Here is an 18,168-nt window from a genome sequence, read left to right on the forward strand (position 1 = left end):
TAGTATGCATCCCCACCACCTAACTAAATCAATAATGATAGAGAAGTCATCAGATTCATAAATCGCCATTTCTTCATCTGTAAAATGGTGATCACAAATATGACATGTGAGAAAATGAAGAAATACAACAAGAAACATCTGTCCACACCAGTAATTCACACATGGTGTTAACTCAGTCAGTGTGGCCATAATTATGACTGCCATAATTTTTTTTTTTGATAAATATTAGTTCTTACTCAAATCCTTGAGATTTGATTTAGGAATTTCTGTCTACAAGTATTGACCCCTTAATCCTCTACTTCTGCTGGTTCTGTACCTTTCAACCGATATACAGAGAAAATGACTTCCACTTTATTCAACAATGTAAAATAGTACAAGTGGAACTTGTTAGACTCCAAGCACGAGCTGAATTTGATATAATTCCTGCCAAAAGCTTACTTTAGCTATTCAATTTTTTAAAAAAGGCTGTCTGATGGACAGATTAACTATTAATCTTTCTCTGTTTTTCAGGCTTTAGCACTGTATTAAGATAGCTCATCAGAAAGCATAGTGCCTAGACCATATTATCTAAATTCCCCTCAGAAATGCTTTTACTGGATTATGATTTAATGTTTAATAATTCATGGTCTCCACTCAGCCATCTACAGGTCTGATGCCAGCATGTTCCATTTGATACCTACTTTCATTTCTTTGCAATATAGAAGACAATGCGCACTATCCATTCATTCATTTAACCAACAACCCAGGAAAGTTTCATTCAACATCAAAATCACCATTAAAAGAGTTCTATGGGAGAAGAAACTGGCTGAGGGGAGAGAGTTGGCACTAATGAAGTCACTACTTTTTGTGTATGGTCTAATTTAATCTTTATAATTTTGTGATATAGATGAGTGATTCAAAATTTTACATATGTGGAAATTGAGATTCAGGGAACATTATTAAGATCTCCTAGCTAGTAGGTAAAAGAATGGTGTGGAAGCAGAAAAAAGCAAGAGTGATTTTGGACAATAAAATAGAGATTGTCTGATAAATTGAATCTTAAGATTTCAGTGGACAGCACCTACTGCAGATTTCATAAGCAGCAGCCTCTTGGCAATAAGTTTGCAACCTCCCTTTATATCTACTTTTAAGAAGAAAACTGTTTCCATACATAAGCCAAATAATGTCAGTTAGCAATTGAAATGGATCTCTAAAAAGATCAGATATAATAAGTTCTGTTATTGTACTTATTACAGATGTAAAAGTTCTTTTGATTTTGTTAAGTCTATGCTGCATAGGTTTTGTTTAGCTAATATATTCTACCCAAACTTTTAGATCATGTGATAAGATGAAATAAGATCAATCCAAATTTTAAGATTAGAAGTTTTGAAACCTAGAAGTTTCTCCCCATTCAATAGTTTCAAGTCCATGCTTCCACACTGCTATTTAAGGGAAAGGTCCAATGCTGAAATCAATCTATTCCTTTTTTCTTTTTCTTCCTTTTTTGGTAGCTGTAAAGAAAGCTCTTTGCTATCTTAAGACAAAACTATTCTTGCTTCATTGCATTGATAACTAGTTCATCCTTTTAAAATAGTATGGAAATCTAATTTCTCTGTCATATAAGAACCATTCAGATAGCTGAAAATAATAATATTCCCCCTGAGTCTTTCGTGCTTCAACTATAAGTCTTCCATTCTTTTAACTGGTCTGTGTTTTGTGTGATTTTTAGTCTGATCAGCATTCTGGTCTCATTCGAAACCCTCTAGTTTACCTAAGTGCCTTTTGAGTGTGGTGTTCATGGATTATGGTGGAGGAGACAAGTACTGCTTCCTCTATCACTCCAGAACACAGGCAAGTGTTATATTAGCTTTCTTAGCAGACACAAAAAAGTATTGATTTGTATTGCAATTACTATTAGATACAACCCTTGGCATGCTTCTCTTTTGCAAAAATATATCTCTCACACACTACAATTGTGAGAATGGGTTGTTCTGATTCAAATTTCAAAGCTTTCCATTTATTCCTTTTATATGTTTTCATTAGATATGATCCATTATTCTAAGGTACTTAACTTTATCACATGTAAATTCTTATGTATATCAAGTAAATTATTTTTATGTTCCACATTTTCACCCATATTAATTTATTTTATTCTTATTTAATCTAAGGATGAATTCCAATTTTATGACTCAAAAAACAGGCTCAAGAATATCATGTAATTTCACTGAGGTCTCTCATAATTTTAGTAGCAGAGATTAGACAGATAGGTCTGTCTGCTTCCAAAGTTCATGATTTTATTATTTGCTTATTTGTTTCTACTAGGCCATTTGTCTACTACAATCTAAATTGTTGACATATTGAATAAGCTAGTAAGTTACAGAGGACTAGGATATTCATATCTATTGGCCAGCAGTTTTGGACAAAGGGACCCGTATAAATTTATCTTATAAGGTCATCCAGTACATATTTTTTTCATTTTGTAAGACATTTTATAAGCTGACTTACTGAAGTCCAAATATATTTTTATTTCATCTTCCTGATTAAATAATATAGAATTGTGATAAGAAAATAAAGATTAAAAATTATTCATGAGTAGGGGTTGTTTTCAGGTAAAAAGAAAAAGATCACTAAGCGAGTGTCATAAAACCAATGCTTTTTTCTTTGGAGAGGAGAAATGACCTTTCACCTAAAAAATTATGTAAAATTGAAAGAGCAGATTAGAAATAGCAAGACAGTATCAAGTTATAGCTGACTGCTAAGGTAGGAAACAAAAGAACCCTAAAAGCATCTTGAGGAGATCACCAGTTGCATGTGGAAGCATCACTATATTATGCCACAATAGAATAATTCCTGTTTGTAATGATGCTTGTGTGTCTTTCAGAAAATATTTAATATATTTTCAAGAATCTCTTTATAAGGAATACAGTTTTGAAAGTCTCATGAAATATGCTAAAGGGGAAATATTTCATATTTAAGACAAACGAGGTATTAGTAGCTTATATTTATATAAGTTGTACTTATTCATAGGATTTTGATCTTCTCAAAAGTGTTTGGTAGGTGATATGATATTCTATGGATATTTGTGTGTATGTGAATCTAGAATACATGAAGAATCTTTTTGAAAATTTTAATGTATCCGTTTAGTACATTATATTGAAAAAGTTATTTGAAACAGTATATTTCTACAAGCAATGGTGAGTTTTTATATTACTTGCCTAGAAACAGCATCAAATAGACATATACTGATCTCCCTACTCTATATTTCTCTCCTTAAAATTTCTCCCCAGCTCATCCTTGTAAAATCCCTTGAAGGGCATGGGCACAAGCGGTCTCTGCTGTTACTAAAATATACTTCTCTCTGGCCACAACTGACTCAAACAAGAGAATTGAATCCACAGGTAGGGCTAGACTAATCAGAGTCTCTTTTTATTAATTTTTTTGAGATATAGGTTATACGCATATGGTGGGAACTTTAAACTGAAAAAACAAAGTTGAGGCTGGGATGGTATTTTTAGTCTATATGTAATCTGATTAATAAACAAAGGAAGCTGTTCTTCAAGTAGAATGCAGCAGACGTGAAAAGAAAAACCAAGTCCAGGAAACTTGTGATCCTATGAAAAGCATAAGAAAGTCATCTCAATACTTGATTTTCCATTTTTATTTCCCACGACACAAAAATGTACTGTGTGTCCTCTACTTGGATATCTGAGATTGCTTTTTTCAATAATTACGGTCCCTTCACCTACCATTCATTTAAACCAGCAGTGGGTCCCTGATTCTTTCAATGACTGGTATCCCATTAAGATTAATTTATCGGTTTTTTTTTCACATTCCATTAATAGGCGAGTAATGGATTAAAATGTTAAAGAACTCAATTTCATACCACAGTGCAAAATTCTGGAGTAGAACATATTTGTGCATCTGTGCGATTTCTTAGAAAACTCCTCAAAGAATGAACTAGTGCCAGAACTATGAGAAATAAAATATACATATTCAGAATAACATAAAATCAAGTAAAATGCCTTATTATTAATTGCAATAATAAAATTAAGAAAGAGAGTAAGAGAGTTTAAGGGAAAGAATGAAGATAAATCAGTCTTTTGTCACTTAGTAGGATCTCTTGAAGAGTTAATTTTAATAGCAATTTGAGCAGAGGGAATCAGTAAAAGAAGATTTTTTTTTATGAGAGAAAAGAGCAAGGTTCATGAATGGGGGATTGATACATGAAATTACATTTGATGAAGATTATCTTGAGTGATATATAGAATGACTTCAAATAGAAAAAATGAGAGGTGAGAAAACCACGTGAAGACAACTAGAGCAACCCAGGTTTAGAATTACGAAGAAAACCACTTTGAAGAAGGTATATAAGCAATGGATAGTATTTAAGATACATTGTAAAGAAGAACTGAAAAAAAGTTATTTTGAACAGAGGAGTTGATGACAAAAAGAAGTTTCATGAAAACCTAGGGTAATGAGTTTTGTGTTTGCATTTTAGTTTTTACAATGACAGTAAGGTAAAAAAAATAATTTCTAGTCATGAGGAAGGCAATATTTTGTTTTTACTTGTTATTGTTAAGCTGCTGCCTTTGGTGGGGTTGCCACATAGTTGGAGGCAGAGAGTATTTGGGGAAATGTACTTGGGAAATATCCATATACACAGAGTAATTAAAACTCCAAGCTTGCCATGCTTTCGCCAAAGGGATGGATATAATAGAGGAGAAAAACATAACTTTTTTTTCCTTTTTTTTTAATTGACTTTGTAATAATATTACATTAAAAATATATATATATGAGGTCCCATTCAACCCCAACACCCCCACCCCACCTCTCCCCCCCCAGCAACACTCATTCCCATCATCATGCCACATCCATTGCATTTGGTAAGTACATCTTTGGGCACCTCTGCACCTCATGGTCAATGGTCCACATCATGGCCCATACTCTCCCCCATTCCATCCAGTGGGCCCTGTGAGGATTTACAATGTCCGGTGATTGCCCCTGAAGCACCATCCAGGGCAGCTCCATGTCCCAAAGACGCCTCCACCTCTCATCTCTTCCTGCCAGAAAAGCATAACTTTAAGGGATATCAGAGTTAAAATTGAGAGTAAGAATGTAGACAAGGAGAAATAATCAGAGAAAAAAGAAGAGATCCAGACCAACAGGGCATAGAGTTAATGATGGCTGCGTTTAGGTAGGAAAGGTGGAGTTGATGGTCAAACACATCAGAGAGTGAAATATTCGATTTTGCAAAAAGAGATCTTTCCTGACTTCGGAAGTCTTTAATTAGAGTGGAGAAGTTGAAAGGCAGATTCTAGTAAAAGAAAGATAAGTCAAGGAATGAGCAATTAAAGCAGAATGAGTTCCTGAAAAAAGAAACACAAATGTAGTCTAATACTAAGTACAGCAAAACCCAGTTAGGACAACTGGAATTTTTACAAAACTCAGAAATGGGTTCTTTGAATGCGTGTATTCAGTTTGCTGTTTTCTTTTATTCTTATCTTAACCTTCTGTAATTTTAAGAATTTTCTTTATCTACCTAACTTTTACAAATAACTGAAGAAAACTAATTGCTTACAGATGAAAATTTGGAAATGTCGGCTTCTGAAGAAGTTAAGGGCCTTGTTCCCTTCACCAGAGAGTCTCTTGAATTTATGAAACAGCACATTGCTAAAAAACACAGTGAGGAATATGAAAAAGAAGACTTAAAACCAAGCACTGACTTAGAAGTTGGCAAAGAGCTTCCATTTGCTTATGGAAACCTTTCTCCAGGAATGGTCTCAGAGCCCTTAGAAGATGTGGATCCATACTACAAGAATAAAAATGTGAGAATTACAGAATACATTGTGACTATGTTTTTGTTATTTTATTTTTCGTAATTCAAAAATGTAATTGAGGTAGGATAGAAGAGAATGGAGAATAAGTTAAGAAGTAATGTTAAATTCTAAAGAACTGTGTTAAGATATTTCATTTTTAAAGCATACACATTTGAGATTTTTATTAAGACTGATTCCTGGTTGATTAGTTTGTGTTCAGTTATGTTACTTTTTAACAGCTTGTACTGTCATGTCTTAATGTAAAAGATTTGTTTTCTGGGACCATAGCAATTGCCATTTATGTTTATCAATTTTAAAATAGCTATACAATGTCTAGAATATACTCTGCAATTTCAAATATTCAACTTGGTGAGCTTATTCAGTAATTAGGAAAGTAAAGCCAACCTGTATTTTATTTATCCCTTTTATTCATGGATGCATTTACATGCCATCCTATCCTCAAGATCCCTTGAGGTGCCTACTAAATATAAGAATAGTCTAGGAACAAGCATAAAACTCAAAATATAAAAACAGTTATGTTTAGAAAAGGTATAGATCTGTGTGGTTAAAAGTAGAATTTGAAGTTAAAGCTTAAAGAATGTCTTAAGACGTTCTGAGAAGAGATGAGAGGAGTTTGATTCTAGAATGGGAAGAAGACAGTGATGCTTTAACTGGACCCCATAACTGTTTCAAGTTGTGGGAAATAATATGAGATAAAAGAAGTGTCAATGTGGATTTAATGTGATGGTCAAAAGAGTTAAACGATGAATGCATATTTTATGAGCTTTGAAATTTTTTTGGAAAATAATATGGAAACCCATTTTAATAACCAAATTTATTTCCTTTGTCTCCTTTTTATTTTTTTTGTATGTAAAATATAAAGAGGGAAAACAATAAAGAAAATTGATGCCAAAATGTACAAAGGTTGTATGTTGGAAAGGAATTTTATTGAGGAAAATTACAACACGGTTTGGTTTCTATTTAGAAAATTTATTCATAAAATACTGATAAATATACATTGTACATATATGCAAATATAACTATCAATATATATTTACTACATATCAATACATATTATAAAATATATAACACCATAGTTTATATTACATTATATATAATATAATCTATTTATAGTATATATTTTATATTATATTATATACTATGTATTATAATATACTGTATAAAATATAATATTCACTCCATAATTTATACACACACCCAAGCACACACATGACTCAATTTTAGGATATTTCTGCTCTTTCATTATTTTGGTTAGAATTTTAATGCTTCTTTATTCCAACAAATTAGGTTTACATTATCTAAATTTAGATAAATTTATGTCTGATATCAAACAAGTAAGGTTTTACTTCAAAGATAATTAGTAATGATTAATATAATAAATAATACAGTGAATTGTGTCTACTTTAATATTGTAATTCCATATTTGATTGTTTTGAAATGAAATTAACTTTTCTATATATTCCTTGAATTCTGAGATGTACCACCTCTGGTATTTTTAAATGCATCTCCATGAACCATCAGGATAAGTTTTCTTTCTACAATGTCAGCTATGTGGGGAAACCAAGAGATAGGTGTATGGTAAATGGCTTTCTTGGGTAAATAAAAAGTGGTAGAAAAGTCTAAATATTCATTAAAATAGTTTAAAACCTTTCCATTTGATATAGTATAGAAATTATTATCAAAATATAAGAAAAGTATAGCTGCTAGAATTCAAGACTGCAATGACCATTGGCCATATGTTGTGTAAGTAATGAAATTTTAGTTCTGAGTTCTCATTTCACTTGATGATCTTTCTTCCTACAGAATTTCATGGTATTAAATAAAAAGAGAACAATCTTCAGATTCAATGCCACTTCCATCTGGTGTACATTGTCACCTTTCAGTTCTACTAGAGGAACAACCATTAAGGTTTTGGTACATCCATATCCTTTTCTATTGGTTTGTTGACTAACTCCGAATACAACTATTCTATTATTCAGATATTGCTGCAGTATTTTTCTCCTTTGAATTGATCTCTTATTTTGTCATATTGAGATTTGGATTATAATTGCACCAAGTATTCCATATTTTAAAATACATTAAAACATATTTTCTAATACACAAAGTAGTAAATTGTAACAAATCTTAACCCTCATTTCTTTTCAATAAGAATAGTGTACTTTTCACATTTAAGAAACTTTTATCTCATATGTGTATATAAAATTTAAAAGATAATATAAATATGTCTTTTCAATATTATTTTTATTCAGTATTCCTTAACTGTAACTACATTTTTCAGACTGTTAATTTTATTTAGCGTTCTGACTGATTGCATACTTATGACCATGATTAATTTGCCAAATATGGGATCAACATTGGAGTAAGTTATTTCATTTTATCATATATAATATCATACATAATTATATATTACATGTAATATATTGTATTATACTGTATACTATATTACAGCATTATGAAATTTGATATTTATACGTTAGCATGATATTCTGTTATGTAAAATATTTATGTACACCACAATGAATTACTTTTCTAAAAATATGTATTTCTTATATCTGCATATATATATGTTCTACATATATATATAATTTCATATATAATTGATATATGACTATATATTCATTAATTTTAGGATTTTTCTACCCTTACATTAATTTTGGTTAGAATTTAAATGTCTCTATTTCCCAACATGTTCAGTTTATATGATACATATTTTTGAGTCTTTAGCTATATGTTTATGTCTATGGCATCTCTCAAGAGGGGTTTTATTTCAAAGATAATTATTAATGATTAATGTAATATTTCTGTGCATCAGGTCTCCTTTATTATTACAACCCACAGATGATTTGCTTTGAACTCAAATAGCTTTTAAGAAAGTTATTTCTTTCTCTTCCTTTCAATTATACTTCTGTTCTCTTTCCTGGGGAATGTGAGCAGTTTGACTTGCCTTAGACTACAGTAATAGAAAGGCCAATTAAATTTTCTAGGTAAGAAGGCTTTCTTGACACTTTGCTTCCTCAGTCTTAACTCTATCTCTCTTAAAACTCATTGAGAGTGGAAGGTAAATATAACACCAACTCATCGTAAAATTAACTGATATTGCAGTTAATTATTGTTGATCCCTAAGTGGTGAAAATTTAATATTTGATATTTTCACCATTTACCTAAAAATATATAAAAACTGTCTCCTCTTTGCTAGGATTTGTTGAACAAAATCTAGTCAAAATTTATAGCTAGTGTCCTAAGTCATAGCTCTACCCGTGGAAGCCCTCTCTAAAGCCCCAAACAAGAGCAAGGTAAGGGGAATACAGTTTTTTATTGTTGTTTGATTATTGGTTAATTGGTTTGGGCCTGTCGACCAGGCCTGGTGTCAAGTTTTTGGTGAATTATTCTCAATATCAGGCAGTTCATCATAGACATAGTATTTTAGTGCTGACAAAGAATCATTCTCACCTTTAATGTTTATATGAAAATTTTTCTGCAGGAATACTTTGCTTGGAATTTACACCTTTGAAATAGCTGTAAAACTCATTGCAAGAGGCACCTGGGCAGGTCCTTTTTCTTTCTTTGGTGATCCATGGAACTGGCTGGATTTCAGTGTAACTTTGTTTGAGTGAGTATTTCTTTAAGTTGCAAACAGATGCAGATGTTTTTCATGAAAAAACATTAGTTCAACAAATTTTCGGCCTTCAAAATTTTGTGAATAAAGAATATTTCATGAATCATAGAGTGAACTCTCTCCGGCAGCTTCGAGTAAGTCAATCCTCAAAATATACAACAAAAATGAAATGAATGAGATGTTATCTCTGTTATCCATCTAGAGCAAGAAAGATAGAGATTGAAGTGTACATTTTAGGTGATTATATGCAGTTAGCAAAGGCTCCCCTGATGTCTTAGGAGAAGTTGCTAGCATAATTGACTTTCAGTCCCCAGTCTTTACTATGTTTAATGACATTACTTAACACCAGTAAATATCCCACCATTATATTTGCACCAGTTTAAAAAAAACAACCTAAAACAAAATAAGATGTTTTAAACACACACACACACACACACACACACACATTTTCTGGAGTGCTGCACTAAATTTGAATGATTTAGGTGTCCATTTGTTTTTTTCAATGTCATGTTTAATGTTTTCTGGCTAAGGAAATGATTATTGGCATTGAACTTTTGCTAAACATAATTTAAAATGATAGTCTATTTCCAGATTTTTTCTCAAATTTTTAAAAAGAAATGACCTTTATAAAAGACAAAAACAGTGCCTTCCATGTTGTAAGCAATAAGAAAAACTGTTAAAACATCATTGTAATTATTATCATCATTACTACCTCTACTATTAATACTATTATTTCTAGGTCTCTCCCTGCTACTGTTGATGTTAACTAAAGAGTCTAACAGTTTCTATGTGTCAGGTGCTCTTCTAAGCCCTTTACATGTATTAACTCATTGAATTCTCTTTAAAAAACATTGATCAAGGAAATATTATTATTCCCATTTTATACTTGAGGAAACAGGCAAGAAAGATTAAGTAACTTGTCTATGTCAGGCCAGACAGCTAGTAAATGGTGCAGCTTAGATTTCTTCACAGGACATCTGGATCCAGAGTCTGTGCCCTCTACTCACTGCCCTCTACAATCACCATCACCATCATCATCAGTAGCAGCAATTGTAATACTTTAAATATCATTCCTTTAAAATAACACTATTAGTTTTTCAAAATTTTATCCATCTTTGCAGTGTTCAGGTAACAAAATATTTATGAACATAATGTACAATATTTGATAAGAAATTATGAGTATTTAGAGTGTCAAACTTTGAAAAACTGTCATAATTTACATTTTTAGATGAATATTTATCTGGCCACCTTGTACTGTAGCAACGTTTTGTCTTCTGATCAGTAATAAAACTATATGTAAAATGGAATAATGGAAGCAAAAGTAATGGTTGCAGATAGTTTTAAAACTAAGTTTCAAAGAGGAAAAAAAATCAAATATAAGTATCTTATTATGAATTCTGAATAACTCTAATTTCATTCCACAGGCTTATAACCAGATACTCACCTCTAAACTTCATTTCAATACTAAACGTTGTAAGAACTTTAAGAATTTTGAAAATTATTCCTTTAAACCAAGGTAAGCAATTTTGATGTATGTACTTCCGTGTATTCATTTGAACTCTCCTGTCATTGCTTGGAGAAAATGTAAAAATGACCATTGTCTCAGCTTTGAAACCTTTGAGTTAACTGAAATTTGTTTCAATTACCCCAAGAAAAGCAAGAACAAAAAAAATGCATTTGAATGTTTTTGACTTGGGATGGGTTCAATACTTATGATACCAAAATATAGGGATCAATCAAAATATACTATTTTTTATTATTTATCCTTACAACTTAAAAATAAACTTATAAAATTGTCCTTAGACTTCTGAGCGAGATAGCAGTCTGGGCAGATATTGCACCAGGCTCTTTCTCTTCTTAATCATAAGAAGAAGCTAGATGAACCAAACAAAGTAATTAAAAAATAAGGTAAATTCCCCTTTGTTATGAACACTTGGGTAGGATGCAGTCCATATGCCACAACATTCAAGGAGGCTCTACTAAATAAAACAGAGCTGTGACCACACTGGTGAAGATGCCGAAGGTTAATTTACAACTCCCCTACCTAAAGATATCCTAGCAGAAGTCCATCGACACCTTCTAATTTGCTGTTTATGAATGAAGAAGAACAATCAGATGGAAAAACTCCACTCAGAGATTATTAACTGCTACTAGTCAGAAGTATTAACAAATGGTTGCATACAGAACCACAAGGGCAATTGTGATAATACCAAAAATAAGATCTACAGGCAGCTGCCATGGGCAGGAGCATCATGAAGAAGGCCAGGTATCTGCATACTGTGTAGGTAGAGTCCAGAATGGGCAGAACATAGACGGGAGATTGTGGTGATGATTGCATCATGCTGTGAATATGCTAAAACAAGGAATAAAAAACATGTTGAATTATGTACATTAAATTGGTGAATTGTATGCTTTGCAAACCATATCTCAATACGGCTTTATATAAAATGGTGTCTGGCATGAAATATTTCCCAAATCCAATAAATAAACCAAGCAGAGACAGCGAGTTACCCTGATGAGACCTTACAGCTTTAGCTCCCTTACTACTTCCCTCAAGCTACCAGAACCTAAAAATCACATCTCCTGCATCTTCATCTTAGGATCAGAGGCATTGATTATAACAGAAATAAGGTGACTCCAAGTTCATACAAAAATAAAAATAAAAATACAGTCACTATTGAACTATACTTGGGAGAACAGCCTAGTAGAGATCACTCTTAAATCACTGGGAGAGAAATAAGACATAATGTCAACAGTATTGAGTATATAAATTTTTTCAAAACAGAAAGAAAAACATACTATGTAAAAGAAAAATAATCCTCTTTAAAAAACAATACAAATTACATGTTCTCAGAAATAGAAGCAAGCATAAAAAATCATTTAGATTTAGTCCCAACAAAAGTGAAAAAAATTAAGACTTTCTTAAGCAGAAGATGAAATAAAACAGACAAATGAAAAAAGAGCTGGCACCTTTGAGACAAAAATTTGATAAAAGATAAAATATTATAATAGAATATTAGATGATAATAGAAGCAGTAAAATATAGTATTGTCAAAGTACCAAAGAAAAAGCATGGGTAAGGTAAAACTGGAGGAGCTTTATGTTAATACAGTGGAAACATAAATTGGGATGGGTCAGTGAAGGACAGAAAACAGTGCCATCTTATGAATAATAGATGATCCTGAAAAAGAGACCAGAAGAAATGTAATAGATAAATTATTCAAAGATACACTAGAAAATCTTCCTTGAAAATGGGAAGAGTGATCTTACACTGGATACAAATAATGAAAAGATGCATTCAGATATATTATAAAATTTTGTAAGATGAAAGAATAAAAGTATTATATAAATCCTTGGGAGTGGATGTGGCTCAAGCAGTTGAGTGCCTGCCTCTCACAAGGAGGTCCCAGGTTTGGTTCCCAGTACCTCTTAAAGAAGACAAACAATGAGCAGACAATGAGAAAAACAATGAGCAGACAATGAGCAAAACAAGTAAGGAGGGAGGGGATGTAGCTCAAGCAGTTGAGCATCCACCTTCCACATGGGTGGTCCCGGGTTCAGTTTCTGGTGCCTCCTAAAGAAAACAGACAGACAATGAGCAGACAATGAGCAAAAACAACAAGCAAACAGATGAGGGTGCCATCTTGGGAATGAAAAAGTATTATATAAATTCTATAAGCAAAAAAAAAACAACAGAAAGATAGATGACTAAAAAGTCAGCCGTAGACTTTTTTAAAATAAAAATTCACTGAAGAATACCATTCATACATGAACATGCATAAACAATAAGTGTATAGTAAAAGTTTTGAACTTACAAAACAAATATGCCTATCATCACGTGGGGCTCCCATACATCACCCCATTACCAACATCTTGCATTTTTGTGAAACTTTTGTTACAAACTGTGAAAGAGCATCATCAAAATATTACTATGAACTGTAGCCCATATCTTACATTTGGAGTATTTCTCCCCCAACCCTCCTGATTATTAACACCCTGTATTAATATTATACATTTATTATAGTTCATGGGAGAACAATTTTTATATTTGTCCTGTTAACCACAGTCCATCTTCTACCACTGGAGTCCCTGTGTTAAACAGCCCCATGATTTGTACAATCCATTCAAAGTAAATACTTAGTGGCTTTCATTTTCATCACAGAGTTGTGCTGTCATCATCTCAGTTGATTTTTAAAACGTTTTCATTACTCCAAAAGGAAAAAATCTCATACTCCCTTATACATCCTATGGCAGTTTGAGGTTATTTATGAATCTTCAAAAGAGATTATGTTTGTAAATTGGTCTATTCCTTTGGGTGTGAATGCATTAGATTCAGGTGATATGTCTTTGAAAAATTACTTGCTAAGTTTAGGGCTTTGATTCAATCACATCAGTAGGGCATGACTCAGGGTTGAGTCCTGCCTCCTCGGTGGGTTGATATAAATGGACACTCACTCAAGAGGACATAGAAGAGAAAGCTCCATAGACACAGAAGGGGAGAGAACTTGGTCATTTTGGTCCTGCCATGTGACAGAAAGGGGAAGCTCAAACAGCTAAAGGAAGAGATGAGCCTTTTGCCTGATAGTCTATAGCTGAGATTGGAAAGAAGCTGGGCCCACGGAGCCTCAGGAGGAAGACAGAAGCCCTTAGAGACATGCCTTATGCCAGTCTACGGCTGAGAGGAAGGAAGCCCAAAGGCTGAACCCTCGCACAGATCGCCCAGCATCTTGCTTCAACACATGGCAACTGACTTTGATGAGAAAGCAGCCTTGAGTTGGACTCTTTAAGGCCTTGTAACTATAAGCTTTTACCCCAAATAAATACCCTTCATAAAATCCAACAGATTTCTGGTACTTTGCATTAGCACCCCTTTGGCTGACTCATACACCTCCTTATAATATCTTTTTTGTCATTGCTGCATAACGTTTACAATATTACTGTTAACCATCACCCATAAGTAACATTAGACGTCAGCCTTAGACCTCATGATAATATTATATATGAATAGGCAATGGAGTTTCAGAACTGGGGGTAGGGAGGATAGGGAGGATGTGGCACAGTAATTCTATACCTGCCTGTCATTCACATGTGAAGTCAACAGAAAAATATTCTTAGACATGAAAGAATTCTGAGATTTTAAAACACATATACCTTGCCAGAATATTTGCTGAAAAGAAAAATGTTTTAAATGTATAAAAATAAGATATTCAGCAATGGGAAGATTTAGTTCTAAAAGTAATTGTCACAGACTCTGAAACTATTTCAAGAGAGAATGGTGGGAAGCAGACTTGGCCCAGTGGTTAGGGCCTCCGTCTGCCACATGGGAGGTCAGCGGTTCAAACCCCGGGCCTCCTTGACCCGTGTGGAGCTGGCCCACGCACAGTGCTGATGTGTGCAAGGAGTGCCCTGCCACACAGGGGTGTCCCCCGTGTAAAGGAACCCCACACACAAGGAGTGCGCCCCATAAAGAGAGCCGCCCAGTGCGAAAGAAAGTGCAGCCTGCCCAGGAATGGTGCCGCACAAATGGAGACCTGACACAACAAGTGACACAACCAAAAGAAACACAGATTCCCGTGCCACTGACAACAACAGAAGCGGACAAAGAAGAACATGCAGCAAACAGACACAGAGAACAGACAACCTGGGTGGGGAGGAAGGGGAGAGAAATAAAAAAATAAATAAATCTTTAATAAAAAAGAGAGAGAGAGAGACAATGGTTTCTAAATTGCTGCTGTTAGTAGGGTTGCAAAACAGAATTCAAATATTATACAACAGAAGTAGGACCATGGACATTTGTGGTCCATTTTTGAATTAGAGACACAGTTTGTGTTTTAGAAAACTTCAGAATAGATGCCAACATTATGAAAATCTAATGATTTTACTAAAAAAAAAAATTTGCTTGAATTACTTATCAACATCTTTCTGCCTCCATTACTGCATGTTAATAACCAGTTATAGTTGAGAGTATATTCATCCAAATCCCCTCTACTCCCTATTTGCATGAGTGTAGGCTTCCTGACAAGTCCTTGTAGGAATTTGAATGTCACCCTTTGTAAAGCTAATCTAGGAAAATAAATGCAACTTGGTTATACTTTCCTGTTAAAAGACTAAGATTTTAATATTAAATCAGAAATAAAATTAAACTTTATAAAAGACATGTAAACTAAAACAAAATGGAAGTTTAAAAGTTTAAAAAGGGAGAAATCAAAGTCAAAATTGGCATTTGGTTCAGGCCTTTCTAAAGATAATCTGAGTGGTAGAAACCAATATGCAAATTATTAAGAAATTTGATTCTGTAAAAATTTGATAGTGATATTTTTATCTTCAAAATATCACCACCAAAATTAAAACTCCACAAAAAAAATGGATTTTTATATGTAAAATTAGTAATTGCTATTCTTAAAAATAATTCCAATAAAACAATATGAAAAAAGAATAGGAAAATGAACAGAGGATTCATATAGTACAAATATGCATGTTAAACATTTTGGAGCATAATGGTAATAGGAATTACACTCAAATAAAGTGACTCCAATTTATTTTCTTATAATAAATTGGCAATCTTTTTTTTAATGTCTCAATTTTAGTGAAGGCTTGAAGAAGTATAAATAGTCTTGGTTAACATTGGCTCAACATTTCTTAAAAACAACTTAAACATATGTATCAATCCTTAAACATAGTTTTGTTATGTAATTTGATGCAGAAATTCTAATTCTAATATAACATTTAAAAAAGACTTGCTTATAGTTTAAAATTAATGGTATAATTCTAAGTGCCAAAAGTAGGAGACAAACGTGTATTTCATTATGCTATCAATTAAAATTGTATATATGATCCAGATATCATGCCTTTTTTTAGTCACAGGAATCCCTTTATGCCAACCCTGTCCTAATACCCTCAAGAAAGCCAATCATCTGAGCACGTAATTTAGAAAACAGATTATCAATTCTCATAAAAATCTTTGAAATAGATATTATTATCCCATTTGAAAGATACGTAAACTGAGGTATAGAAATCTTAGACAACTTGCTCAATGTTACAGAGCTAGTATATTCTCATCCATTTTGTATCTGAGCAGGTATTAGGATCTTACATACACACAAATCTACAAATAGGAAAAGAGTTAAGTGCAAAAAGAAGGGAGGAAGGAAAATTGAATGGTTATATACCAAACTATTAAGAGTGGTTTCATCTATGAGGTACAATTGCATGTTGTTTTTGTTTCTTCTTATTTTCTACGTTTTCAGCATTGAGCATGTCTTGTTTAATAATTAGAAAATAATGTCCTAGTAAAAATAACTTTAGAGATCAGTTCTCAAGTAGTCAATATTCCAACATAGATAAAGTCAAAATGTATCATGGTTGTGTAATATTCTCTTTTCTAAGCATTAAATTTTTTTTCATGTTTTATTTAATCAGGTCAAAATGTGAAATTATATAAAGTTAATAAAAGAATAGTATAGAATACTGCTATTTTAAACTATTTCTTGTTTCAACAATGTTTACAACCCATTTTGATTTATAACTCGCACCTTTATTTATGCTTGTACACAGTAGTGGTAGTATGATAAGCATACTACCTGTTGTTCTTTATATAATAGAGAGATAGAAACAAATAATGAATTTCAAAATATTATAGTTGACTTAGTTTTCCAGATGTTACAAATTTACAATAACACTGAAACCTCAATATTTGTTTTTTTTCATATACTTTATTTATTAAGCTCAGGTAAAGAGAATTAGATTATCAGATGCAAAGCTGTTGATTTCAATGGAGCATGCATTTACAATGGGAAAGATTTGCTAATGCTGCATTATTAAGGTATTTTATTTTACAGAAAACAAACCTTTCTCCTTTCAGGTCTGAAGTCTCTTATGGGGATCCTGATCCATCGCGTGAAGAAACTTACTGGTGCCATTATCCTAACTCTGCTTTTTCTGAGCATATTTTCTATTATTGGGATGCAGCTCTTCATGGGCCACCTAAAGCATAAATGTTTTCGGTGGCCCCAAGAAAATGAAAATGAAACACTACAAAACAGAACTGGAAACCCATATTATATTCGAGGTAAGAATCACTTGCCATCCATGTCAGAAAATTAAAATTCTTCTTAATGGCAGAGAAATCTTTACTGAAATTTTGAACTCTCAATTTCAGAGCAAACTGTATAAATGCTGTAACTATTCTCAGATTTAATTTGTACCATTTTCATGTCTCAGGATACCAAAATTCCCAATCATCAGACAATTAAATCAGAGGAACTTGTGTGGAATTTCTAAATTTTACAAATTGTATTCTTAAAAAATAATATAAAACCAGAGTCTACAATTCCATCAGAGAGAGCTTACAATAGGATCTTCAAAATATTACTTGTCTGAAATAAAATTGTTCATTTAAATTATTTATGTTAGCTTACTCATTAAAAATTTTTGAGATGGCCTTGAAAGTCAAAATAGAACCCACATGATAAAAATTCTCACTATTGTTATATTTAAATTACTTCCGCTCTTCTTAAATACTTTGAATTATATTTAGTTAGATAAAAATATTTCAGGTTAATAAAAATCATGCCTAGTAAATATTGTTAAACTCTTATACACAAGTAATTTTGGGTGCTTTATCTCTTATCTTCAACATAATCCCACAGTGGAGGTATAATTAAGCCCTGCTAAAAAATAAGCATATGCAAGTTTAGAGTAATTAAATGAATGTGCCTAGTAATATAGCAGCCAGAT

The 18,168-nt window shown here is 32.5% G+C and overlaps 1 protein-coding gene across 1 annotated transcript in view; it reads left to right on the forward strand.

Annotated features, from left to right (window-relative positions):
* The window catches only part of SCN7A (sodium voltage-gated channel alpha subunit 7), a 91,474-nt gene that overhangs the window by 15,716 nt on the left and 57,590 nt on the right, over positions 1-18,168 (forward strand). The window contains exons 2-7 of the mRNA XM_071216332.1: positions 5,560-5,804; positions 7,620-7,738; positions 8,086-8,175; positions 9,298-9,426; positions 10,857-10,948; positions 17,294-17,500. Coding sequence (XP_071072433.1) covers positions 5,574-5,804; positions 7,620-7,738; positions 8,086-8,175; positions 9,298-9,426; positions 10,857-10,948; positions 17,294-17,500 — 868 coding nt within the window. The 5' untranslated portion in view covers positions 5,560-5,573. The remainder of the gene's footprint in view (positions 1-5,559; positions 5,805-7,619; positions 7,739-8,085; positions 8,176-9,297; positions 9,427-10,856; positions 10,949-17,293; positions 17,501-18,168) is intronic.

The sequence above is a fragment of the Dasypus novemcinctus genome, chromosome 7 (genome assembly GCF_030445035.2).
Source record: "Dasypus novemcinctus isolate mDasNov1 chromosome 7, mDasNov1.1.hap2, whole genome shotgun sequence".
Lineage (NCBI taxonomy): Eukaryota > Metazoa > Chordata > Mammalia > Cingulata > Dasypodidae > Dasypus > Dasypus novemcinctus.